We start from the raw sequence: 25,562 nt of genomic DNA on the forward strand, positions 1-25,562 counted from the left end.
CTGATTCTGTCTGACCGATAGGGAGAGCAGGCATTGAAGCTACAAATGCATTCCCAGGTGTGTGAGAAGAAGTTGGTTTACCAGAAATCTATGCCAGAACAGCAAACCGATGTGCTGGTTTTGTTGTTGTTGTTTCCTTCTCAAACGGATGAGTGTAAGGGTTGGAGTCATGTACTCACATTGTACACGACCCTATGTCCCAACAACCAGGCCAGTGCACATCCCCACCAGCCCACTGCCACGTCGTGCACACGAGCACCTGCTCGGTACCCTGACATCCCAGCAGCACAGACTTGTTGCTCGTTATTGCTTTGTTTCCCAGTTTGTAGTATATATGTTATCGTTTATTTATAGGCAGATCACTTCACTATTTACAGTACATGAGCGTAGAGATTCTACAGTCTTTGTGATGTAAACAAGTAACTCCGCAGCAGGGGAGTCTGGAAAAAGAAGCCAGTTCTGAAGTATTTACACAATTTAAAATAGAACTTTTATACCCACCGGATAGATATAGATAATACATCGAGCGATTTGGTTAAATTATCTATGAAACTATAGAATCTGACAATGTAAAAATACAAGAAAACGTCCTCTCGTTTTAGAAGGTAGACAGTTAAATCACACTAGAAATAAATCTCTGTTTAAAAATAATAACAATAATAATAAAGGAAAGGCATGGGAATCCATGCCATCTTTTAAGGTTAAAGTATATTACATAAATAAGGACACAACGGAACGGAACCAGGGAGGGGGGGAACAAAAAAAATGAAATATAAAAAACAGCCACCAATTAAAAACAATCAGACTAAAAACTGGATTCGTAATCACAGAGGGATCAACTCTGCCGCTCTGACTTACTCTGCGAGCAGAAAAACACAGAGTTCAGCAGTACTTACTCAGCACGAGGAAGGGGGCAGAAGCGGCCCCTAATCATTATTAGCAGTGTCCTTTTAGTTCATTGAAAGAAAAAAATAGAAGAAAAAAAAAAAAAGAAAAAGAATTTAGCTTTTATTATAAATAACAAAGCAGATGTGCCCCTTTTTAGGTGAAATTCTTACACCTTTCTCAAGAAATGCATTGCTTTCACCTTCTTCTCTCTCACATTCATACGGCCCACAGCCCGCACTGTGACGAGCACGGCTCCAAGGATGAGGAATGGAGCCCGAAGGCTGAGTTTGGTTCATATTGCTTGAGATTGTCGGGACGGATTGAGATAGAACAGAAAAGGGCTTCAGGGCTAGGCTACAAACAATGATAGAGCTCATCATTCAGCCCAGCGAGCTGCGCTGATGAGGAATGGGGATGAACCTCATCTTTGGGGCAGCATCAAACCTAACACCCGGGATTGTCCTCTGCATTCAGCCCAGACTCGGAAACATCGGCTCCTCTCCTAAGAGCCCATTGAATTCCAGCTGGGAAACCTGGTATCCCACCCTGAACAGCAAGATTTTATGGGGCAAATCTGTGCAAAAAAAGCAAAAGGGCATTTCATCATCAAACTCTTCATGTTTAGCATCTTCCCTTGGTACTCACAGGCAGCTACTGGGGGACATTCTAGAGCTATATACTTCTTAGAAAAATAAATCTCCTCCTTACTTATTGCCTACCCTAATATACCCTTTGCTCCCAGTTTCTCTGGGCTATGCCCCAGCAGCGAGGGGCACGGGGTCCCTTCTCTGCACCCAGAGCAGCCTCAGTCCCTGAACAGAGCGAGCTCTCCTTGGCCGCTCCTCACCCCTGGGTGCTGCAAACAAACAAAACCTTTCCATTAAAAAAATAAAACTCCAGTGGAAACTTATTTTTCACCACTACCCCTGCGTGAGAGACTCTAAACCCAGCCGGCAGGAAGCCACACCTGTGCTTCTCAGGCTAAAACACTCTGCGCTCACCACATCCTAAACTGGGGGCAGGCATGGGGGCTGGTGAGGAGGGTGCCTGAGCACCCGTGTGCGTATTGCATCAGTGCAGGAAACGTTTCTCAAGGGGGGAGGGACAATGAGCAGTCCGAATTCAAGGGAAGGGGGGACAAAAGAAAGGAAAACCCCCAAATGACAACAAAAAAAAATTCCACTTATAGGCTTCAGGCAACACGAAGACCACTTATTGCATCTCTTCCTATCCTACGACTGCAGTGCTGATTGGCTCTGTGCGTTACGAGGTTCCCATTGCAGGGCATTGCCCCTGTGCGATGGCACGGGAAGCAGCAGGAAAGCAACATCAGATTTTGGATGGGGGCTCACAGAAATCAATGCTGGCAATGCACCCAGGGGCTGCCCCAAGGGGGGTCCTCAGGGACCCAGCAGCCCCACAGTGCTTGCCCTTCCTCTCTGCCAGGCTTAATGCATCCTTTAGTTGGGAGTAGCCCAGGGCTCGCTCCCATGGCTGAGCAAGGAGGAGATGGAAGAATTCCACTTGGCCTTTTTTTGTTTGTTTTGTTTTTTCTTTTGTTTTTGTTTTTTTTTTCTTTTTTTTTTTTTTGGATTGATCGTTTTCTGAAAAACATCAGCACAGCACAGGACAGAACTACCCACCCTAAATGTGTCGCTATATACATTCTACATAAGCTCTATAGCAATCACATGTAAACATCATCGTTGTGAGGAAATACTAGGACAGAAAAAGGCAAAGCTACAATGAGGCAATTGCCAATAGCAGATGCTCAGTCTCGGCCAGGGTTACTCGTGTATGTTGGGTCAAGGACAGGAGTGGGGACGGCCTGTGGCAGGAGAGACCTTGACCAAGTGGCACAAGGACATGACCAGCTCTGGTGGTGGATGTGGGAGCCAGCAGAGCTGTGCCACTGCCTCACTGCTGCTGTTGGAACCACAAGTTCCATGAGGGCAGTGAGAAACGAGTGGGCACTGCGGATGGCAGGGCTGCTGGCAGCCCTTCTGTCAAGGACAGGCTTGGGCTGGAGCCACAGGTTGTGTTGGCAAAGCAGGGCTCCTGGAACTGAACCTCCTGCAGTTCTGGGGGCTTTGGTCATACTGCCTTCAAGATGAAATGGTGTCCACACTGAGGAAACGAGAATAAAAACCCTAAGTCGTGTACCAGGGAGACCCCAGAAGACTCTAATCTATCTATCTATTGACAGAGTTAAGGCTATAATATTCTATCTACAAAGGATGGCTGAATCCCTAGTGGTCTCTTGTGTCCAGAAAGCAAATGAGGGTGATGGAGATGGCTTGAGGAGCCAGGGAGATTTCCTTTCCCCCTGGCCTGCTCTTGGTTGGGATCCTTCCAACCAAGGCTGGGGTCTCTCCCACTCCCACCTTTCCCAGAGGTGGGGGACAAGTTTGCAAGCAAATTTCACAGGGACGCTGCTTGAGCATGCCTTACATCCAGCGCTGCCGGGCGGCCCGGGACCCTGGCAAAAGGCAGGGACTGGTGCAAGCAGTGGCAGGCCAGCCAGGAGCCACAGACACAGCAAAGATGCCACGCTTCCTTCACGCTGCTGGGGCACGGAGGCAGCAGTGTGGAGTGTGCCAGTGGTGGGCACGGAGCCGGCTCACCAACCAGGTACTGGGTGGGTGTATGGCTTATGGGGCACCGGCTGGAGAATGGGCAGCACGTCGGGCGGGCAGACATGGAGCTGCCATGCCCCTGCACATGGCAGGCTGGAGAGGGGACGCCTGGAGGTGGTTGTGCCACTCCTTTACCACCCTTCCCTTCATGCCCACACCGTGGCCCCTCTTGGCAGCTGGGGGCTGGGGCTCAGCCCTAACAAGGAGAATGGCTTCGACGGCAACGTGGTGACCCGGCGGGGAGGCGGGTGGCCTCGTGGCAGAGGGCGAACGCTGGCTCTGGGGCTCTGCTCTGACCCCCATTTGCTCAGTGGCAAGTGCCTCATTACAGTGCATAGTTAAAAATCAAGGAAGCGGTACAATAAATCTGAATTACAGTACATCTGAGCCATAAATACATCTTTAAGTATATACTTCTTTTTTTTTCTTCTTCTATTAAAAATTAGTTTATAATCCTGATTCTATTCACAATTAACAATTTCATCATCACACACTACGGACAAAAAATGTTATGGTGAACACAGCTGCAACTCCACAGTGGGAGCACGGGGAGGGGGACAGGGGAGAGGGGCCGGGGGGGCTCCTAGGCTCACCCTAAAACAACCAGTCAGAAGCGGGGCGACTAATGTGTGGCAGTGAGACATCAACACCATGGGGACTCACAGACAGAAGCAGCTTTGTTCAATGTAAACATCAATTGAAAGGGACAGCAGTCTCTCTCTCTCGCGCATGCGTGCTCTCGCTCTCTCGCTCTCTCTCGCTTGTCATAGACTGAATAATTTCTTTGAAAACGTAAACATATTGGAAGTGCCTTGACTGAGGTATTGAGGTATTCCTCCAAGGTTAAGGCTGTTACCGATGCAGGCTTAGCTGGGCCTCCTGCAGCAAGCTGTCAAAATCCATGGTCTCATACTTGCTCTTCACCGGCGCCGGGGAGGACTCCTCCGTGCTGCAATCTGGGAAGAACAGGATACAGAACATGGGTCAGGGGTGGCTGGATGCCCAGAGCACCACACTCCCTGTGCCATCACACTACTGAGCCCTGGCCGTGCTGGTAGGCACCAAGCACCCGAGCTGGTGTTTCCCCTGATGGGTGCCTTCAAATGTGCCGCTGTTATCCCATATCCCAGAATGAGAGAAAGTGGGAGAATGGGCTGTTTGTCCCCATTGAAAAGCAGCAAACTGGTGTTTGGGGGCGGGGCTCTCGCAGGTCAGGCTAGATGTCAGAAATTCACAAAAACTGCCAGATCCAGACGGGTTCTGAGTCCCCAAAGTATGGCAGCTCCCACGTGAGCAACCAGGTCATGGCAAGCGTGGGCGTCTGCCTGTGGAGCTCCCCTTCTCTTGCATCAGAAGCTGAACAAAGAGTGCCATGACAAAGCCCGCCATATCTAGCAAATGCCAGAAATAAGGCAGCCTCATTTAGCAGCAGCTTAACCCCTCTGTGTGCATATCTTTGCTACAGCTGGGAGCCATGCTGGGGTCCCCGTAGCTCTGCTGCCCGCAGCTCAGCAGCACAGACAGTGCTTTCATCATGTGTTGCATGCTGGTTCTTACCTCCTCAGAGCCCAGAATGAGGGATCCTGGGGTTTATTACATGAATAATGAGCATTTGCACCCACAATCAAAATCGGAGTACTGCTCTGAGCAAATGAAGTGTTACAAGGTGCTAAGGGATCGGGCAGTACTTGTGTCAGACTGGGCACCTAGGCGGAAATCAAAATGCATGGCTTTATTTTCTGGGCATGGAGCAGGATGCCTTATTTTGTGCATGAAGTAAGAGAAAAGAACCACTTCACCTCCCGCAGAGGGTGCAGAATTTAACGTGTGGTGTCTGTGAAACACCCAAGAGTCAAAGTAAGAAGGGCCAAGCAAGGCTGGATCACGTTTCTCTTCCAGAATCAGCACAGGGTTTCGCTCCTGCCCATTAGGAAAGGCTGAGGGGTGAGACTAAGTGAGTCCTGGCTGAATCCAGGCAGGGGCCTACAGAGAGCAGAGTGTGTGCTTGCATCAACAGTTAATGCAAACATAGCACATTTCCTTGTCATTCCAGATGAAAAGTACATACATGATTCTGGGGATATTGTCCTGTCAAGCAGCAAATAACTCAGATCACCTTTTTGAGCTTGAGTTGTTGACTGCTTTCCCTAATGACAGGGAAGGGATTTCTCTGCTGGAAAGTGTCAAGCACCATGCAGAAACACATCTGAGAAAGGATGGGCTGTGCATCAGCTGGGATCCTGTCACCCTGGGCTGGAATGCTGTACTTTGCAGCCAGCACACCCTGGGGTTGCACACAAGCTGCTTTCCTCCTGCCCCTGGCACCCAAAGCCATCCAACTGAGCTGAGAACAGCTGTGCAAGCTGTACCAGAGCAGGTGGGCTTTTGCTGCAGGAAAAGCTTTAGGACTCTTGCATGACAAAGATTCAGGAATGCAGTGTGCTGTTACCGCCCCACGCTGATAAACAGGATGCTTCTGAGGAAGCCTTCTTACCTAAGTCAGTGTATCTGGTCCAGAAGAAGTGTCCGAGGCTACCAGAGCTGAGCTGGAAGGAAGGCTCGTTCCTCTTCCTTAGCGAGGTGCCGTTCTTCAGAGATAAGGCGGCGTGCTCTGAATACCGGTAGGTGATGAAGCCGTATTTATCCCCCCTGAGCAACCAGAGAAAGAAGTAGAGTCGTGTCAGGCTCCAGAGCCATGCTAATGTGACTCTGCTCTGTGCCATGTGCCCACAGGCTGGGATGGGATGGGCACGGTGCAGACCCCCACACACCGGGGACCTCACCACCCACCTGTTAGTCCTGGACAGGACCTGGCACTCCACGATCTCACCGAACACCTCGAAGCGTTTCTTCAGTTCGCTGGAGCTCATGTTGCTGGAGAGGTTCCTGATGTACACCACCCGGCCTTCCCCCTGCCAGCACCAAGCCAGAAGTCTCAGGCTTCCAACCCACACCTTCACCTCTGCCAATGGATACTGAAAACATGGGGTGCCAGGAGCCCCCACCCTGACCATGCAGTGCTGCTGGCTCCCAGCCCACCACAACCTCAGCTACATGCCCCTTCCTCCCTTTAAGTGCCTACTGTACCCGTCTGACATTTGCAGCTCATCCTGGTGAAGTCACCAGGGAATATTCCTGAGACAACTGGGGGAAAAATTCAACTGTGCTGCAGTAAAATAATGCCAGATGGGCAGGTGTGGATATATACATATGTACACGGCAGTAGGGAGGAACAGGAGCTATGTCCCTGCACATGCAATCCCATTCTTGCTACACACCCGTGCACCCAAGCTGCCTCTGCAGCAGCAGTGGTGGCAGGGCAGCTCCAGGGATTCCCTAGTTCACTGCCCCAGCTGCCAGCTCCACAATGGAGCACTGACGTGGGATGCTCTGGGTATTTATGTGCCAAGGACTTTGCGTATTGCCAATTGCCAATTGCTTCCGCTTTACTTTAGATTTTCTCTCTTCCCCCACCACGTCCTTGTTTAACACTGGCCTTGCACCAAATGATGCTGAAGCCAGAGCTAATGGGCTCCAGTGTTGCTTTTCCAGAACAGATTACTGAGGGCTGTGGGTTTCTTTGTCCCAGTGCACATGTGGGTGCCCGAGGCTGCAGCTCCCTGCTCACTTACAATGGCCTTTTCCCGTTTCTTCTCAAGCTGGCCCCGGCTCCTGCTGCCACCCTGACACCGCTCACCGTTCCCACACCTGCAGGGCACAAGAGACAAAATCAGCCCAGAAATGGAACCCTGGGGGAAAGCTTCAGCTGTCAGAAAGGAGCTGTGGTGCTGGGAACTATCAGCAGCAGAGGAGAGACTGGGTCATGCAGGGCATTCCACTGCACTCCGACACTGAGAAGACCTTTCCTTGATGCCAGAAGAGGTCTCTAATCAGTCCCTTAATCATGTCCCTTCACAGGAATGGCTCCAGCCTCTGCCTGTTGCTCCCAGCACAAAGGAAATCCACATTACTTCCCCCAGGTGCTGCTCTCTCAGGCTAGGGCTGATGTTTTCAGCAGCTGCTGATGCATTTGTATCAATGGATTTTAATTAATTAGCATTTTTATGACTCGGGCTAGCAGACCAGAGAGATCCAGTGCTGTCACACATTGCCTTCAGATAGTGCTGGGAGCACAGCTTGTGTGCACCAAGCACAGCGGGAATGATATCAGGACTGGTGCTGGGAGCAGGATGCACTGAGACTCGCACAAGGACCTCCTGTAGCAGGAAGGGAGGAGACAGCCACTGTGCTGGGTCAGATCAAGGGCCTGTCTGCCTCAGGACTGTCCCAAGCTATGGCCAAAGGAAGTTTCTACAACAGCACATGCCCTCAACCTTACTGCCTGCAGCTGCTGAAGGCTGCCAGCCCTTTTCACTGCCCACCTGTACCTGAAGGTGCATCTGCTTGTGGGGGATCGGGACCGGCAGCACGAAGACCCCGAGCTGGACCTGCTCCGGGAGCAGTAATGCACACTGGTCCTGGAAAGGGGGTTTCTCCGCAGGCACAGCTTGGTGTCCAATGGGCTGTCGCAGTGCTCCTCTTCCTCCTCTTCTTCTTCCTCCTCCTCCTCCTCTACAAGGGAGCCACTTTCACTGCAGCTGTCGTCAAAAACAGCGTCATACTCGGGGGTCTTGCAGAAAGCCATGTCCTGGTCATCGACAGGACTGTCCAGGATGCCAAAGTGCTTTGTTAATCTGGCTCTGATCTCCTGATCTCTCAGCTGCTTGATGCCATCCTTCCACACCATCTCACTGCCGGCCTCCTTGCAGCCAAGGTCCAGCCCCTGGTAGTGTGTGTCTGGGACCCTTCTCTTGTGCTCCATCTCAGTCTGGCCTGAGGGCTCCCAAGACTTGAGCACCTTCCTTTGCAGGGTGCCCTCGGGCTTCAGCACCTGGCAGTAGTCGTGGTCCCCAAAGGAGCGTGAAAAGGGCCTCTTGAGCACTCCTGGCTGCTCAGCAGCTCGGCTCAGGTGGGCCAAGAGCTCTGTCCTCTCAGGGTGCTTCTTTGCGGCTTTCTGAAAGGTGGATGTGTCCCCTGTGCTGCCAGCTGTGGGGCTGGGGACTGTGCTGTCCTCCTTGCCTGTGTCCTGGGGGATGTCTGGCTTGTACAGATCCTCCTCAGCAGGCTTGTACGGTGGAGTGGTGGGTGGTGTGAGACCTGAACCCACGACAAACAAACCACAGGAGTCAGTAGGAGTCAGCTCTGCCCCAACTGGCACACTCAACTTGACCCCAAAGGATGAGCAGCACTGACATCTATCCACTCACCAGCACTTTGGGATAAAAGGATGCTGGATCCCCAGTGGGACCACCACACTCGCCCTTCCCCCTGGTCCAGCCCCCACATCCAAACACCTTTTGCAGTGCCTGCACTTCAGAAAGATGGAGCCTAGAAGCTGCTCACAGTGTTAAGAATCCCTGTGGCTGATCATGATGGGGGCTTCCACAGCACAGGATGAACACACTGGCAGCTACAAGATGGACTCAGGTTGTTCTCCAACCCAAGGAGAAGTGAGACATTAAAAGCCCATCCTACCTGCTGTACCACACAGCTCCATGGTCAACATTGACTCCGAGTTTCTCTTCCCAAAAGTAGAGTCACTGGAGAACAGCACAAAAGAAGGAAAAGAATGTGTGTAGGTGAATACAGGCAGGAAATACAAAAAAGGAGGCTGAAAAGATGCTGCCTACAAACGTACTATCCCACCATTCCTAATGCCTGACGGTGACTGGGGCAAGCAGCGTGCCCTCTTTGCCACTGCTGGGGATGAGCTGCAGCCAGACCTTGGGACACATCCCCCAGGCACCTGCCCTCACCCAAGGGCCTGAAGCCCCCCGGCCCCTTGCACCCAGGCGACACGTGTGGCTCCCACACCCCCGCCCCGCTGCACATCCCTCTGCTTTTTGACATGCCCAGCCGGACACAATGAGACGGCTTTCCAGCCCCAGCGCGGTTAGTTCTGTCGACACAGATCCTGTGTGCACTTACGTTTGCGCCAAGGACAGCGTGAGACACCGGGGTGTTTCTGAAAGGCAGGAGAAGCAGGGTTACCGGCGGAGCTGCGCTCCCTCCAGCGCCCGTGGGCAGGCAGCGGCGCGGGGCAGCGGGAGCCAGGGCTGGGGCCACTGCCAGTGAGGTGATGGCATCCACACGAGGGACAGCGTGGCCTGGCTTGGGCCAACGGATTGGAGCCGCTCATGCGCACAAAGCACTTGCCATGGACAGGTTGTGCTGGCTGTGCTTTCAGGGCACTGGCGCAGCTGAACCCCAGGGGAACGACCAGCCCAGTGTCTGCTGGGCTGCTGCTGTGGCACCCGCTGCCTCCTCCTGCCGTGAGGGTGGGGAAACTGAGGCAGGAGGCAAGGGGGGAGTGGATTGACACAGCACCCCGACACCAGAACAGTTCCCAGATCCCCATGCGTGGGACCCCACAGACAGACGGCACCTGGGGGTCACCCCCGCCCCTCACCTGCATGCTGCTGGGGGGCACAGCGCTGGATCTCACAGCTCTCACCATCCCCCGGGGATGCCGGCACAAGGGGCTGGGGTTCTGCTGGCGGCACCACACTCCTGCCATCTCCCTCTTCTGTGCCGCCCACCTCCACCTCGGCAGCGGGCTCTTCGGCAGGGAAGGCCTCCAGTGGCGAGCACAGAGTGGGCTCCCCACTGGCTGAGGCCTCCTGGGGCACAGTGGGGTTGGGGGATGGCTCGTCAAGGAAGGACAGCCAGTGGCCCAGCTCAGGATTGAGTCTCTTGGACCGTCGGACGGCGTACACGGCGCTCTCGGGCCTGCGGGCCACCTTCCCCGTAGCCATGCCCGGGGTGCTCGCACTCCTCCCTCCATCCACCTCCACACCGCCAGGCTCCTGCGTGGCCTCCATCTCGGTCCCAGGGCTGTGCCGTGGCTCTGCTCTCTCTGGCACTGCTTTGGCTCTGGATTTGCAGGCCCCACCGGCCTCCTCCCCATCCTGGACCTGCACTGCAGGGCAGCAGGAGGCAGGCAGCCGGGCCAGAGATGCATACACTGGCCTGCCCAGGCGGTAGGGCTTGCTGACATCGCACAGCAGGTCCCGTGCCAGCAGCTCCTTCAGGATGGAGAAAGAGGCTGCGGGTTTCTGGCAGGCCCCAGCCGTGTGCCAGGCGCAGCCTGGCCGGCTCTCTCGCGGGGCACAGTCTGCTTTGGCTCTCTTGAAGGGGCTGCTGCAGGGCTGGGGCCTGGCATCAGCAGTATCACGGGCGGGCAGCTTCCTGGGTGGCAGGCAGTAGGTGTGCATGTAGCGGATGAGCTCCACCACCGAGTGCAGCCCACCCTCACAGGAGAACCGTCCGTCAGAGCCCCCCTCCGCCGAGGAAGGAGAGGGCACCGCGTCGCTGGAGCTGAGCGAGTCCTCACTGCAGTCGCTGTCTTCCTCGTGCTGTGCACAGTCACCCAAGGGCGGCTGGTGGTGGCCGCTGTGGCGCTGCTCGGGTGCGCAGGGAGCTTTGGTCTGGGTGCACGGGGAGGTGGAGGTGAGGTGCCGGTGCAGCTCGGTGCAGCTGCGGCTCTGCGGGGCGCCCGCCCGCCGGTCCCGGGGAGCATCCACCTTGGGAGAGGAGAGAGCCAACCATCAGCTCTGTGCCCTACAGATGGATGTGGTCCTGGCACCGAGAGCAGGGGAAGAGCCACACGGGATGGTTGAGGCATGCAGGATGATGGAGTTCCTCCTTCCCAGGAGGGATTTGCAGCTGCTCTCGGGCAATCTAATTTGCCCATCCTAATTACTATTATCCAAGTAGAAAAATCTTTGACGGCAGCTTCTGCTGGGGTCAGGAGGGAGTGTAGGGCCGGGTGTTGCAGTGCTCCATGGACCCATTGGTGCCATGGTGGCTGCAGGCTGATGGGAGGGGGCCAAGAGGAAGTTCCCATACAGCAGCACTTAGTGACACTGGGAGGGGACTGAGCTCTCAGGCCAAATTAAATCAGATCATCCTCCCCAAGAAGAACAAACCCACAGGTTTTGCTGAGACACACAGAGACACACAGGAAAGCAGAGGGCACTCCACCACCCCATGATGCTGTTCCCCTTCACCACGGGGCTCAGGTCCCCTCTCTGTGCATGCATCACTGAGGAAATACCTTTGTACAGGGCTGGGAGGGCCGAGATTTGGGTGTCCCCGGGCGCCGGGCGCTCGCATCCCTCTGCACCTCACAGCTCAGAGGCGATGGAGAGAGGAGCAACTTCTTCAGCTGCAACGAGAAGTGTTGAGAGAGTGTGTCAGCATGGCAGCTCTGCCAACGAGCACCACGCGGGGGGCTGTGCCCAGTGCTGAGCTCCCAATGCAGGGGAAAAAGACAGGGGGTCTCACACCTCCCAGTGTCCACAGCCTCATGCCCAGGAGCAGCACAGGGGCAGCAGAGATGTGGGGCGGGGGCAGGGGAATTTTCTTCCCAGGGCCATCCCTGTTCTGACCACATGGGAGCTGTTGTGCTCCATGCCACACTCCATCAACTCTGTCCTTTGGTGACAGAGTCCATATTTACATGGTGATTGATCTGGGTCAGTCTTGGGTACTCCCCAAGGCTCGTTCTGCTGTAACATCCAGAACGAGGCCCCTGATCATCACTGAGCTCGCAAAGCACTGTGCAGATATAACCTCATGTGTCAGGCTGAGGCTCTCCCCCAGTGCAATTCCTACAGAGACTCCACTGCAATCCCAGGGGTGGTCAGAGTGGGGTTCTCCTGAGGTCGCACACAGCTCTGACAGCCAGGTTAGCAAAACACTTCTGCTCAAAAACCCTTTTTTGTTCAGGAAAAAAAACATTGCACCCAGCATTTTGTGCTGCGCCCAAAGGCAACAGCAGCACAAGGAGATCATGTGGGCTCTGTAGGACTGCACAGGGGCACAGATCTGGAGTGCCCTGAGTCAGGCACTGGGATTTTTGGGGTGATAAGAATGGGGGTGCCCACGTCAGGACATCAGCCGGGGCTTTGGGTGTGCAGCTCCTGTTGGTGGAAGCAATCAGCACCTTCTCCCTCCCCCTGCAACGTATACATCCTATATATACACATACATATTGTGTGTGATATATACACCCACCTGCGCGCGGGGCTGTGGGAGGTGGAAATGCACGCTCTCACCACTGGATGTCACTCCTCCCCACCAGAGAGCAGGGCTGGGGGGGACCCCGAGCAGGGCTGGGGCCTGGGGGGGGCGTGAGCCCTGGGAGGGAGCAGAACAAGTGCCTCCATCCCAGCGGACTTCCCGAGAATGGCAGAGGTTTGCAGCGAATGCTGCAGCGGGCCGGGAAATGAGGAGTAGGGAAATGCATTGACCAGGACAGATGCTCTGCTTCCAGGCCATAGGGACTGAGGCCACACAGCCCTGGAGGGCTGTGGAGGAGGCATGGGGGGGTTACACCCACCCACTGCAAGCTGAGCGCAGTGCTCGTGCTCAGGCTAAGTCCCCTCTGTCCCTCGTTAGAGAGCAGTGGGAGCTTTGTCCTGGGGACACAGGGTGGGCCTTGGGGCTGTGATGCTCTAGAGGGAGCCCCAGTCAGCCCCACAGCCTCGCCTGGCATTAACAGGGGCTGTGGGTCTTGCCATGCCACCACCCACCTCGTGACACCCCCTGTGGGTGGCACCCACCCCCACCCCCTTAAATAGATACTGGAACACACAGAGCAGCACCCAGCTTGTTCCCGTGAGGATGGCGATGGAGGTGACAGCAATGATGCAGAACATGTATACGTATACAATACAAGTATATGCTTTGGCATTGACGGTTAAAGAGAGTTTTAAGCCTAGAATGAAAAAATTCAGACCTTTGCTTCCTATCATACCCATGCAGCCGGCTTATCAGGGGCTCATCCAAATCCACCTTAAACAGTAGGAAGTGGGTTCTTACTAGAGACAGCTCATCAACCTCGGGGGCCGGGGGCGGCACCCCCGTGACCGGGGCGGTGGGTTTGGGGGAGGGGGCAGGCGAGGTGTAGGCATGGTTGAGCGTGTCCCCCTCTTCCATAGATCGGAAGGCAGCCAGGCCCACGTCATCTCCCTGTATATCATCCAGTGTCTCGGTGAGGGCCGCCAGCAGCGCTTCATTCTCGCTGTCTATTATCTGAAAGGAGCAGGGAGAGGGATTCAGGCACCTTTCGGTCCTCCTCCGTAATATCCTTAACATAAACCATACTCAACAAGAAGCAAACATAAAATTAAAATGGGAGCAAAGTCAGGCTCACGAGGAGGACTGCTGTCTGCACGCAGCCTCCCTTGCTCCTCTCTTCTTCTTTGAAAACTAAATATCTTCTGTTCCAAGCCCTAACCTTTCTTGCAGTTACTAGATCAGGCTCCAGGGAAAGGCAGCAGGATGCTCCATTTTTGGCTCCGTTTCTTTTCCTCCTGTTATTGGCACAAGACTGCAGCGCACACGAGTTCAGTGGGATGCATTTCATCATGCTCCGCTGTGCCTCACAGGCCTGCCTTTTACATTTCTTTTCTGTTTATCTTTTCCCCAGGAAGTTCAGCGGAAAATATGCATCTCGTGATGAAGGTCCGTCAGCAGGACTGGACCACTTTCAAGCACAGCATCAGCACAGCACCAAAGCCAGAGGGCTGTTATTACGGCCAGGTTGGAAAATATTGGGACTTTGTTGTTGTTGTTGTTCTTTTTCTTGAAGACCAAATCCTCCTCCTTTCCCAAAAGTGACCCTCTGTAAGTGACCCGGCCAAGCTGGCCTCCATGTCAATGGCCTGGGGATGCTCAGGAGGTCATGGCAGCCCTGAGAGGATGGGCACATCCAGGCCACAGCATGAGAGAATAAAGAGTTTAGGGAAAGGTGGCTTCGGCACCTCCTCATTAGCCTTCCTCTGCCTGCTCCATTTACAGACAGCGTGCAAATTAATGAGAGCACTAATCAGCTGGGGAGGGGATATTAATAGCAGTCCCACCACACCATCCCTCCCTTCTCCACACACCCTGTGTTCCCCATGCCTCTGCCTTTGGGTCCCTGGTGCCTGGCTCACTCAGCACGAGCTACACAAATGGTACTGTCTCCAGTACATGTGTCCCTGTGTCCCCATGTTCCCCGGGTACCTGGAAAAGCTCAGAGTCATCGGTGCTGTACTGGCTGGACTCAGTCTCAGAGTGCTCCGCGCACCATTGCAGCTCGCCAAAGCAGCCGGCTGAGTCGAAGTCGCTGGCATCCAGCTGGGACAAATCAATCTCGGGGAAGTCGGAGTAGAGGTGCTCCTCATCAGACACCTCATACTGGGGAGAGAGGAGAGCGGCAGTGAGCATTCAGCTGCAATGCATGGGGTTTTGTTGGGGTACCCACACGCATCACCTCTTCTCAAGCACATTCCTTAGACTCCAACAGTGGCATTCTGGAATAAAATGGAAAGTCTGGGCATGTATCGAGCCCACATGGGCAGAGCCTGGGGTATGGCAGCCGGCAGCATGGCCTGTAGTGCCTTTGATGATGCATGGCCAGCACTCAGGGCTCATCCTGCTGCCCCAGCAATAGAGAGAAGTGAGAGACCTGGGCATACAAACATACAACACACATGGCAAGGCTCTGCAGGATGACTTGGCACCACTTACCCTGTCCCCATTCCTGCTATGTGGCAGTACAGTGTTCCTTGGGGAGCTGCACACCCCAAGGCACTGCAATGAGGGCCCGTCAGGCTCCTTGCACAGACAAGAAGGGAAAAACGGCACAGAGATCATCACCATCCATGTGCATGTGGGGCAACTGCAGCTCTAGGAACCAAGCTAAAAATATTCACTGAATCACTGAACAGAGCTGAGACCTGCCCTGCTCCCACCTGGCTCCTCACTGCCTGCATGGAGCTGCACCCTCCTGCCCTGCTCCCCCTGTGCATCTCCAGCAAAACACGGGGTTCCAGCACAAGGTGAAAGGTCCGCGTGCATCGCCCCAGCATTGGCTGCCCAGGGGGAGTTTTCTGGTGATGTGGGAAGCAAATTTGTTTACACAGCAAATGGATTTCAAAGCAGGCAAACATCTGAGCACGTGAGAGAGGCAGAAAAACACAGTGGCCTCCACTTGCGCAGTGCTGACGGGCTCTGCTCCGCCAGGCAGTGGGGGGACAGGGATCTCAAACCGAGCTGCAGGAAGGGCAAAGGCAGCGCTTCTGTATTTCTCATCTTCTGCAACAACTCCAGCTCCCCCTTCTCCCTAAATCTTCCCATGGGAACACAGGCAAAAGGCTTTATTTTTAGAAAAGCCATACACACACATATATACGTGTGTGTATGTTCAATTAAAAATAGCAAAGCAGACAAATTCTCCTGCTCCTTTTGATATGCCACAAGGGAAAAGTTCTTGGTGCTGAGATCACAAGGAGCAGCTGACACCAGTGCTCGGGACGTCTTTTGATCAACTCCGCAGATGTGACACGTCCCCGTTGGCAACAGGGTTGGGTAAAAATAAACTCCTGCAATCCAATGCTGTGGAGCTGCCCCAGCCGGGCACCCGGAGATGGGCATTTGGTGCCCTGCACCGCTGTGACCCCAGACAGCATCCGCAATGGATGCTCCTGGACTCCCAGATTGCATATGGGTAAGCAGTGCCCCAAAGCCCCACACCCTTGTGCCAGGCCACTTGCCAGGCTTTCAGCAGGAAGGATCTTTTCAGGTCAGGAGCACAAGTGGGGATGGAGAGCGTGAACTGGTGCTGGTGTGGTAAAAGTGTGGTACTGGTGTGGGGCTGCTGTGGGCATGGGACCTCATCTGTTCCAGCTTTCCCTTTTCCCATCCTTTTCACTTCCTGCTGCCTTGGGAGAGGAGTGAACTTTTGTTCTAATTTTACTCGGGAGTTTGTAGGAAGATCAGCCATGGGTTCTTGGTGTGCAGCCAGCAAACACCCATGGAGAAATGCTTGAAAATTCGGAGGCATCCTCCAGACCGGACACCTGGCCTGTGCACACTGCTGCATGGCTGCAGCCAGAGCTGCAGGGAACTCTGCCATGTCCAACCCATCCTGCAGCAGAAACAGCTCCAGGGTGTCCCCATGCCACAGCCCTACGTCCTCTGGGGACACAGAGCCAGAGCCTCAATAATGGGAGCAGAGCCCACCTGGGAGATGTGCAGAGACCCACACAGTGGGGCTTTGTGCTCACTTTGTGGGTTTGTGCAGAGCTGGCCATGCTCAGTAGCCCTGTGCTGTGCTGTGGAGATACTTTGGCTCCAGGTACTCTCTACTCCTTGTCCCCAGCATCCCTGTGTACCATGGCTGAGCCAGGAGCAGCGATAGCATGAGGGACAGGCTGCCAGGGACGTCCAGAGGTGACTGTGATGACGGCTGTTTGCTGGGGCCCTGCTCTGCCCAGGCCTTTCCCAAGAAAACACAGTGCAGCCTCTTTGAAGCAATGAACCCTCCCAGCCTGTTCTGTGCCTTTGCTGGGAGAAACTGCCTGAGCAGCATCACCTAGCAGCTGATTTGCAGCTTTTCCTCCCGCTTTGGAGCAGCACTAACTTCAATGCTGGTGTTTGTGAGGTTTCATCTGCTAAGAAAGGAGCCCGGCTCTATTTCAAATATTGGATTAACAAGATGGAAAATGTTTTTTTTTCTCTTTCGATGTGAACTCGGTCTCCTCAGGCTGAACCAGCTGGTGGTGAGTGTGGTCGTGACCGGCCTGGGGGCTCCCAGAGAGCAATGGGATCTTCCATGCATGGCACCAGCAAGCTTGCGCCTGCAGCTCAGGGACAGCACTGAGGCAGCACTGGCCCTTATCTTGCAGCCTCCTGCCTGCAGGCCCTTGAAGTCATGGCCAAGTGCTCTGCAGCACAGCTCTGGGCACAGCGGGCACACCGTGCTTGTGCTCAGCGGTGCTGCACGAGCACAAGGCTCTGAAGTCTGCCGGCGCGGATGGGGCATGGCAGCCTCTCCATGGCTTAATCCCAGTTAAGCTGGAAGGGCAGATCTGCACCGCCACTTGCACACATGTCCCCAGGACGCTGTGCAATCGGCTTGTCACTCACACGCCACTTTGCTGCTCCCTGTGTCTAATGAACAAAAAAAGGAAGGAAAGAGGGGGCTTCCCAGGAAGGGCAAAGGAAGGGGCCAGATCTGTGCCCTCACTGGGAGCGAGGCTGTGACTCACTGCTGCTCCATCCCCACCACTAAGTGTCTGCTCCAGGCATTAAGGGATAAACACACATCCACACACACATGGGAGACAGAGCTCCAAATTAGCCCGTGGCATCCTGGCTGCAAGGCGAGAAAATCCAGAGCCCCACGGGTGGCTGCCACCACAGCCCTCCTGCAGGTGGGAATGCTGCACCCCGAGCTCTGGAAAGGAAAGAAACACCTTGGGCAGGAGTTTGGAGAGAGCCACCCGCGCTTATTAGGGAAACCCGTAATTACAGACTGCTTGAAATGCGGATTATGGCTGTGCAGGCGGCTGACACTGTGAGATTGTTCCAGCCAGGGCAAGGTAGCGAGGGGGCAGCAACACTACCATCTTGGTGCCCCATGAGGACAGACCATACCCCGTGTGCTCCTGCAGCCAGCACCTGCCCGTCCCAGAGCTGTCACCACAGGGCTGTGCCGGCTCCTGCCTCACTCCCTGATAAGAGCATGGCAAGGGGCGGCTGCCCCCAGTGCCAGGAGGGGGGCACGGGCTGGTGGAGGAGAGAGCTATAAATAAGAGTAAATATAGCGAGAGGCACCTGGCCAGCACTGTGAAGGTCACTGAAGCGCGTGCCGCAGATAAGCAGCCCCCCTCCCCACTGGCATTTGACAAAATGTCACCGAAGGAGCGGTGCAGTGTCAGGTTGTGTCGCTGCCTGCTCCCCCCTGTTATTTATAGCCCCCGTAGCGCTGGGGCCACTGCCACCCCTCCTGCAGAGCTGTGGGGCTGCAGCACTGGGGCCTGCCCTGCCGCAGTGCTGTTGTTTGGGGGAAGAGGGGCAGAGGGAGCTGCCAGCTGCCCGGCTCTGTGCAGGCATGGGGTTAGGGGAATTTGACCTCTGCACTCTCTTTTGTTTTCAGTTGGTACTGATTTGTTTTAATGATTCAGCCCAGCCAGAAGGAAAAACAGAGCTATCATTTAAACTCGGACAAAGCAAACATCAGGCTGGGCCTTCCTTCCTCAGAAACAGCCACTGTTTGCCTGCTCTGCTGCAGCATGGGGCAGCCCTGGCAGCAGTGCCAGCCTTGCACAACCCCCTGCACAGATCCCTGCTCCACTCACAGCACTCTGCACAGCTGCATGCACCATTGCATGCACAGCTCCATGCAGACAAGCAGCTCAGCCAAGCAGTGCAGGCAGCACACGGAGCCGCTCAAGGTCTGAGGCACAGCCATAGCCGAAAGCACAATGAAAGTGTTCTCATTCACTGACTTTTGTCTTACATTAGAAGGGTATAATTAAGATCAACCACAAGATGCGAGTAATAGGAAATATTAAACATTAACTACAAACAATAAACATGAACTTGCCAGGATATCTTTGATACGGCGCAAAGATGGAATAAATTGCACTAAACTATCCTTGAGTCACAGCATGGACCCAGAATAAAGGAGCTTGAGATAGTGTGATAATGCCCTGAGTAAACAAAGGTGTACTGGAACACTTTAAACAAAGGTGTGCCGAGTTTAGGAAGAAGGGCAGCAGCACAGTGCCTGCATCGCAGGCTGTGGAGCTGCATTCTAATACTGCAACCACTGCTGTCTGCATGGGCTCCATGTTGCAGTCACACCGGGTACAGCTGTGGTTGCCTTGGTCTTGTCCCAGACAGTGCCCAGAGGGGCAGGGAGCAGCGGTAGCACTGGGGCAGGCAGGGAGCCCCTAATACAGGGGTCCCCCTCAGAACAGGCTGCGCTGTGGGATGGGGCCAGTGCCTGACTCAGTGGGGAGCTGACCATTAGCCAGTCTGCTGTCACCAAAATTCCCCACAGCCAGCTTTCAAAAGGACAGGATGAGCCGGCGATTATTTTCAGACCTTCCTCTTGCCACACTCTGGGTGCTGGCAGCCACATGACAGCTGCGGGCAGGGGCTGTGTGGGGTGGCTGTGGGGCAGCACACTATTGTCACCACACTTATCAATCTCCCCCAGCCACATCAGCTCCAGCCTGTGGCACTGGAACCCATCAGCCTCGCTCAGGCACCTGCAGGGGTGACATGCAGAAACACAGAGGCCTTTGGGGTGGACTGGGAAACAGCAGCACCCAGAGGGGCACCCAGCAAACACCAAGTGCCACCAGGGCTGCTTCCCACAGGCGCTGTCATCCCCAGGTCCCTGAGAAATGCAGCCCTTGAGACCACAAGCTTTCCATCCATTGCACATGAGTGTGTTCTCCCACTGTGGCACACTGGTGCAGTTGCCATCTTAATGCTGAGTATAGGGAAGGGCAGTGGAGGATGAACTGTGATCACTAAATATCCCCTCCTCCCATGGAGGCCCTGGCTTGGCACACAGCCCAGCCCTGCAGCTGGAGGGCCGTGATTTGGGGATTTGGGGCACATTCTGCTCCGTGTCAGCAGAAATGTGGCTGTTAAGTGAGAGTTGAGGTTGAAGGCAGTTGAAATGCCAACCCCTTACACATGTAGCATGAGGAGAGAGTGGGGATAATGTGCGACTGCCGCCTGCAGGATCAGCTCACCCTTCCTCTGGTGGGGAGCACTCTTCAGCTGTTGTGCCGGGGGCAATGGGCAATGCTCCCGCCTCCAGGCTGGCACTGCAGCCTTCACACCCCTATGGGGACGTTGGCATCATGAGGAAGCAGTGCACTGACTTAGTGCTAATCAGGGTGAGGCGGGAGATGAGATGGAGAAGGTTCAACCCCGGGTTAAGAAGGCGCAAGGAGGATCTTTCCGCATTAGCCTGAGCTCTGAGCGGGACCAACCACACTGTGCCACTGCCACAGGCACGCTTAGTATGACACTGCCGTCAGGGCATTCAGCACCAAAACCAACCCAGGATGACCCCCAGCAGAGCCTTATCTCCTGCTGGTCACCAGAATCCCCTCTGGACAAGGAGAGGAGGAGGGGAACAGCACCCTTCTCACCATCCTTGTCCTGTCTACAGGCTCCAATGTGCCTGCAACTTCCCAGCATGCTCACCTGCATGCTCTGCAAGCCCCGATTCTCACAGCCAAGATCCCCCTACCCTCTTTCCCTTTGCCCACCCACCCCCAGGGACACTAAGTGCTGTTTCCCCATGCATGGCATAGCAGGGGCCCAGGCAATGCTCTGTGCTCACCCTGCACCTTCTGCACTTCAGGAGTGCTTCACTGTGCCCAGCTCCCATAGGGAAAAACAAAGCTTTCGCAAGGTGTCCAAGGATGAAAACCACTGCAGAAAAGGCAAAACTACTCCCATCTCTCCACACCTCCCACCAGGCCTGCTCCTTCATGCCCAGGCTCATATCCCAGCGGGGGTGGCAGCACCAGCCATGCCCGGCCCTCCTGCCTGGCTCCAGCACCTCCTGCTGCAAGCAACACTGCCCATGCTGGCCCATGCTTGCTGCCCTGCAGGATGCAGGGATATATTGGAATAGCTGTGATGGTTATAGTGTGGAAAATGAGGCATGGAAAGGCAAAATGGGATTTGGTTGTTATAGGACTCGCGTCCCATGACCGGCAGCTGTGAACGTGGCTCTGCAGGGTGATGGTCAACACTTCTGGGCTGGCTGTGAGCACATCAGCACCACCCAGCTGCACTTTCCCTGGAACAACAAGCTTCACATGGGGATTTCCCATAGCCACACCAACAAACACAACGTGTTGCTTTGCCCATGTCCGCACTGGAGCCGATGCCCTGGCAGCTGCAGGCAGGAATCCCACCCAGACAATGGGCTGCCTGGCATCTGGGTTGTGCCAGCAGCTGCAGGGATAGCAGGGTGCTGGGGCTGGTGCCACTGGCCTGGCTCCTTCTGCAAAGAGGTGGACTCTACCTTCTCTCTCCTTAAAAGTGACTCATCCCAGAATGAAAGTGCTCTGAGATCTGCAGATAGAAAAATCCCTCTGAGGGCAAAATGCTCATTTAGGAGCTAATGAGAGCGATCACACACGAACACAAAGCTTCACACTCTTGAAAATTACCCCCTGCAAGGGACCACACCTTTCCCTTTCCCAAAACCCCAGCCCAAGAGGCACCGATGGGCGCGCAGGGAGCTGCACGCTTGGGTGGAACCTGGCAACTCCCCACTGCAGCTGCTGGGGGCTGCTGGGGATGCTGCAGTGGCTGGGGTGGTCGGTGGGGCTGCTGGGGATTCTTGGGGCTGGTGAGGGCTGGTAGGAGCTTCTAGGGGCTGCTGAGAGCTGCACTCAGCCTCCTCCCTGCCTGCCATGGGTAAGTCCATCTCTCCTGGTCACAAAGCAGACCTGTCTCTGCCCCATGCCCCACCCCATGTCCTGTGCCACTGCTTTCACCACCATGTCCACTCCTGAGCGCTCCCTTTCCCATTTCTGACCTCCCCAACCAACATCAGAGCTGAGCATCCCCTCCTGTGCATCTCTGTGGCAAGGCTTGCAGGGGTTAAGGTAATTGCTCCACATGCCACCTTCATAAACTCTGAATGGTCCCAGTGCCTGGCAGCTCTCCTCAGTCATGTGAGCAGCTCCAGTTACCCAACCCCACTGCCTCTATGCCTCACTTTTATCCTATCCATCTCCTGCCCAAAGGAGGCCATCCGTTCCCCTGCTGCCTCTGCTCTGGCTGCTGGGTGGCAGTGGGTCCAGCTGTCTCTGAGCACAGCCGCCTTTGTTTCCAATGTAAATGTGAGCACAACACTGCAGCTCCAGCCGGGCCCCTTGCACAGACCCTGCACACTCCATGCGTGAAGCCTCTAAACCTCTGCAATGCTAGAGGCAAGTGAAGGACCCCTGCACACTGCAGCCCCTCCAGGTGCCAGCACCCTGAACACAGCTCCCCACCATGGGTACCTGGGTGGAGTCACTCATCCCCAGCCCCAGCTGAGCTGTGCCCGCTTATGCAAACAGCAACGGAGCTGCTACAACTAGTTGGACTGCTGCCTCGTGGTCAGGTGCCTTCCTCCTCCCTCTCCTCCTCCTCCCCAAAGGCCGCTGGGCCCCAGGAAGGCAGCTGCCTCCATCCCTGCTCCCAGGGGGCTCACAGTCCCTTGGGCACAGGCATGGGGCTCCTGGCCCCCAGCTCAGCGTGCTCTTATCTCCCACGTGCTGCCAGGAGGCAGTGAGATGCAGCTGCGAAGCAGCGCTGTCAGCAAGTTTCACAGTCCTTGAGGTGTCCTCAAGTGTCCCAGTGCAGAGTGCACTACAGGCAACTGGAGGAAAGGTTGCCCATGTGCACCTGGCACTGGCATGGCACTGCCACAGCACTGGCATGTGCAGCTGGGAGCAAAGAGTTCAACAGGGGACAGGACCCAGTGTGGGTAGAACAACTGCTCCAAACAACCTCTGCAGCATTGCAAAATGGAGGAAAAATCCAGGACATGAGCACCATGCACCACTATGCAAATCTCATCCCACCCATCCCGGCACCAATCCCACACCACCAGGGATTGCAGCCGACCTGGAGCAGCCTGGCTCTGTACAGGGACCTTCCTGCTTTGCACAACACTCCCTGCATTTCAGGATTGCAGGAACTCCTCGTGAGTTTGCAATGCTTTGGCTGCAGCTGGGAAATTCTCTCTAATCCCCCAGTCACTCACACCAGCTCAAGGGAATTGTTTCCATGCAACAGAATCAGGCTTTTGCCAAAACCAAAGGGCCTCAAGCCAGTGCCCGTCCCAAGCTCCATGGGATGCTCTGCTCTGCTCCGCACATCCCTTGTGGTGCCAGGCCCCGGGGTGGTGCTGCCGATGCTCTGGTTGTTGGGATGCTCTGCCAGCTGCTGCTGCATGTCCTTGATGAGCTCTTCTGCAAAGGTAGCACCAAGCGGGGAGGAGCAGGGAAACCTGCCTGCGCTGAATAGTAAAATCTGCTGGCAACACTGTGACGCTTCTCCAGACACTGTGTCTAAATATAGACTGCTCATCTGTTACTGTGCCTGCTGCTGGATTTGGTGCGAGGAGCCAGGGTGCTGCATGAGGCTGCCCTGCCACGGCCACAGCTCGGCTGGTGCTGCAATGGGATGAAGGTGACAGTGGCACTGCCCCAGAGCTAGGTGCATGCCCCAGCACCCTCCTGAGCTCAGGTGCCCATGACACAGCCATGAAGGGCCACACAGGAGAAAGCGGGGCTGAGTGGGCAGTGGGATGGAAGTGCTGGTCCTGGCTGGGAGGGATGCACCGTGAACACAGGTTGGTCATTTGGCTGCTGGCCTTCCCCAATGTGCAGGACTCAGTGGGCAGCAGGTGCAGTGCTGCAGCAGGAGCCACAGTCACAGTGCGTTGTCTGAAGGAGCAGTGCTGAGCTCAGCAAGGCATGGCAGCAGCACACGGCCTGCAGAGGGATGGGGCTGGCAAGACCCTGTGTGCTCCAGCTGTGCCGAGCAAACCCAGCTGGGGAACAGATCCAGCTCAGGAGCAATGCTGATGCCTGCGCTGGGTTTTAAAAATACCTCTGTGACTCAAAGTGCTCTGGAGAGCAGCAGCAATACCCAGGGCACCAGCACAGGATGCTGATCCAGCCCCAGATAGCAGAGATCTGCACTGCCTGCAGCCAGGGATGGATCCAGCACAGCCAGGGATGCCAGCACTCTCTCTGGCTGCACTCACTGTCTGCCTGGGGCTATGGGTAAGCAGACATCCATGCCAAACATTCAGCTCACACCAGGCTTTGCTCCACTGTTGCAGTTTCCTGAGGGAAGGAGTTGTGCCCCAAAATGTGTTGGGGATTTGCATCCTCCTTGACTCCTTGTCAAAATTCTCTTCAGGGATGCAGCTCGCTGATGGAAATGGAATGCTGCTGGGTAGCAATGGATACTCAGGGAAGGAGGAAAAATGAGTAAAAAAAAGTTAGGAATACATTTCAAATATGACCCATCTGGGTCGAGGCAGTGTCTGCTGTACACAGCAGCCTCCTCCTCTGCTCTTGGCGCTGAGTCCCATTGAGACGGGGCCAAGGAGGATGGGAACTCCAGGCATCCCGTGCTGCCGACCGGGTCACACTGGGACACCTGCTCCTGGGGCACCACTGCCAGCACCGCCAGCACGGCTGCATCCCCTACCTGGTGTCCAAAGAGCTGGCAGAGGGCACATGGCCAGAAGAAACAGCCCCACAGCCCCCGTCTCCCCAACTCCCTGGGGCAGCAGTGGTGGCAGAATGGCCAGAGCACAGCCAAGAAGCTCAGGATGGCTTTTCACGCATGGGGATGGGGGAACAGAAGGATGGTGAGTGCTGTCCCACAGCCTGTGCACCCAGCACACTCCTCCTCACCCCACAGTGCACATTCTGGGGTAAATCCAACCCTGCTGTATTAGTAGCAAAAGCAGTGTCTGAGCAACAGCTCACAGGACCAGAAAGCTGCTGGGCTCACCCAGTCCTCCCATCACACACCCTGTCATTGCATGCCTCCCATCCCGCACCTTTGTCCCTCCTTCAGCCCAGAGGCTGCTGGAGCAGGCTGGCATGTGGTGGGAACAACACCATCTACAGCAGGGTTAGGAACAGGACTGAGAAAAGGATCACTTGCTAATTACCCAAGCACTCCAGCCCAAGCCCCCTGACATAGGCACTCACAGCCCAGGATGTCTCTACATGGGGACAGGAAGGACAAAGCACACAGCTCACACCAGAAGCTGATGAAGTCCTCAGGTTTCACCTGGGGACCCTGAAGCAGGGATAGACTTTGGCTGTCTTTGCTCAGTCTTACAATGTTCTAATGAACTCACAGCACAGTTCATCTTGTGAGACTGCAGGAGAACCTGAAGCCATAAGATCCTCCCTGCATGCCCCACCGGGCTGAGGGCACAGTCTAAGTGCTCCATTTCTCATCCAGACTTCACAGATGGCAAAAGTCCATCTTTTGGGGGAGAGTGGATGCTGGAAAGTGAGTCCAAATGAGAGGGAACAGCTTACAGGGCCAGGCGCACAAGGAAATGTTCCAGTGCCTTCCCAGACTTCTCCTCCTTCCCGTGCCCAAGGAACATCCTGAGCACAGGATTGCAGC

The 25,562-nt window shown here is 55.2% G+C and overlaps 1 protein-coding gene across 3 annotated transcripts in view; it reads right to left on the minus strand.

The window, feature by feature from the left end:
* Positions 1-322: 322 nt before the first annotated feature.
* The window catches only part of PPARGC1B (PPARG coactivator 1 beta), a 39,010-nt gene continuing 13,770 nt past the window's right edge, over positions 323-25,562 (minus strand). The window contains exons 2-12 of one of the 3 annotated variants that reach the window (XM_015876087.3): positions 14,598-14,771; positions 13,410-13,622; positions 11,641-11,751; positions 9,994-11,107; positions 9,513-9,549; positions 9,060-9,124; positions 7,907-8,681; positions 7,157-7,232; positions 6,315-6,436; positions 6,019-6,173; positions 323-4,480 (exon numbers count right to left, since the gene is read on the minus strand). In XM_015876087.3, coding sequence (XP_015731573.2) covers positions 4,377-4,480; positions 6,019-6,173; positions 6,315-6,436; positions 7,157-7,232; positions 7,907-8,681; positions 9,060-9,124; positions 9,513-9,549; positions 9,994-11,107; positions 11,641-11,751; positions 13,410-13,622; positions 14,598-14,771 — 2,946 coding nt within the window. In that variant the 3' untranslated portion in view covers positions 323-4,376. The remainder of the gene's footprint in view (positions 4,481-6,018; positions 6,174-6,314; positions 6,437-7,156; positions 7,233-7,906; positions 8,682-9,059; positions 9,125-9,512; positions 9,550-9,993; positions 11,108-11,640; positions 11,752-13,409; positions 13,623-14,597; positions 14,772-25,562) is intronic. The other 2 variants (XM_015876088.3, XR_014935450.1) reach the window with 2 other exon arrangements.

Source organism: Coturnix japonica, chromosome 18 (genome assembly GCF_054131305.1).
Source record: "Coturnix japonica strain WE chromosome 18, WE-NBRP24, whole genome shotgun sequence".
NCBI lineage: Eukaryota > Metazoa > Chordata > Aves > Galliformes > Phasianidae > Coturnix > Coturnix japonica.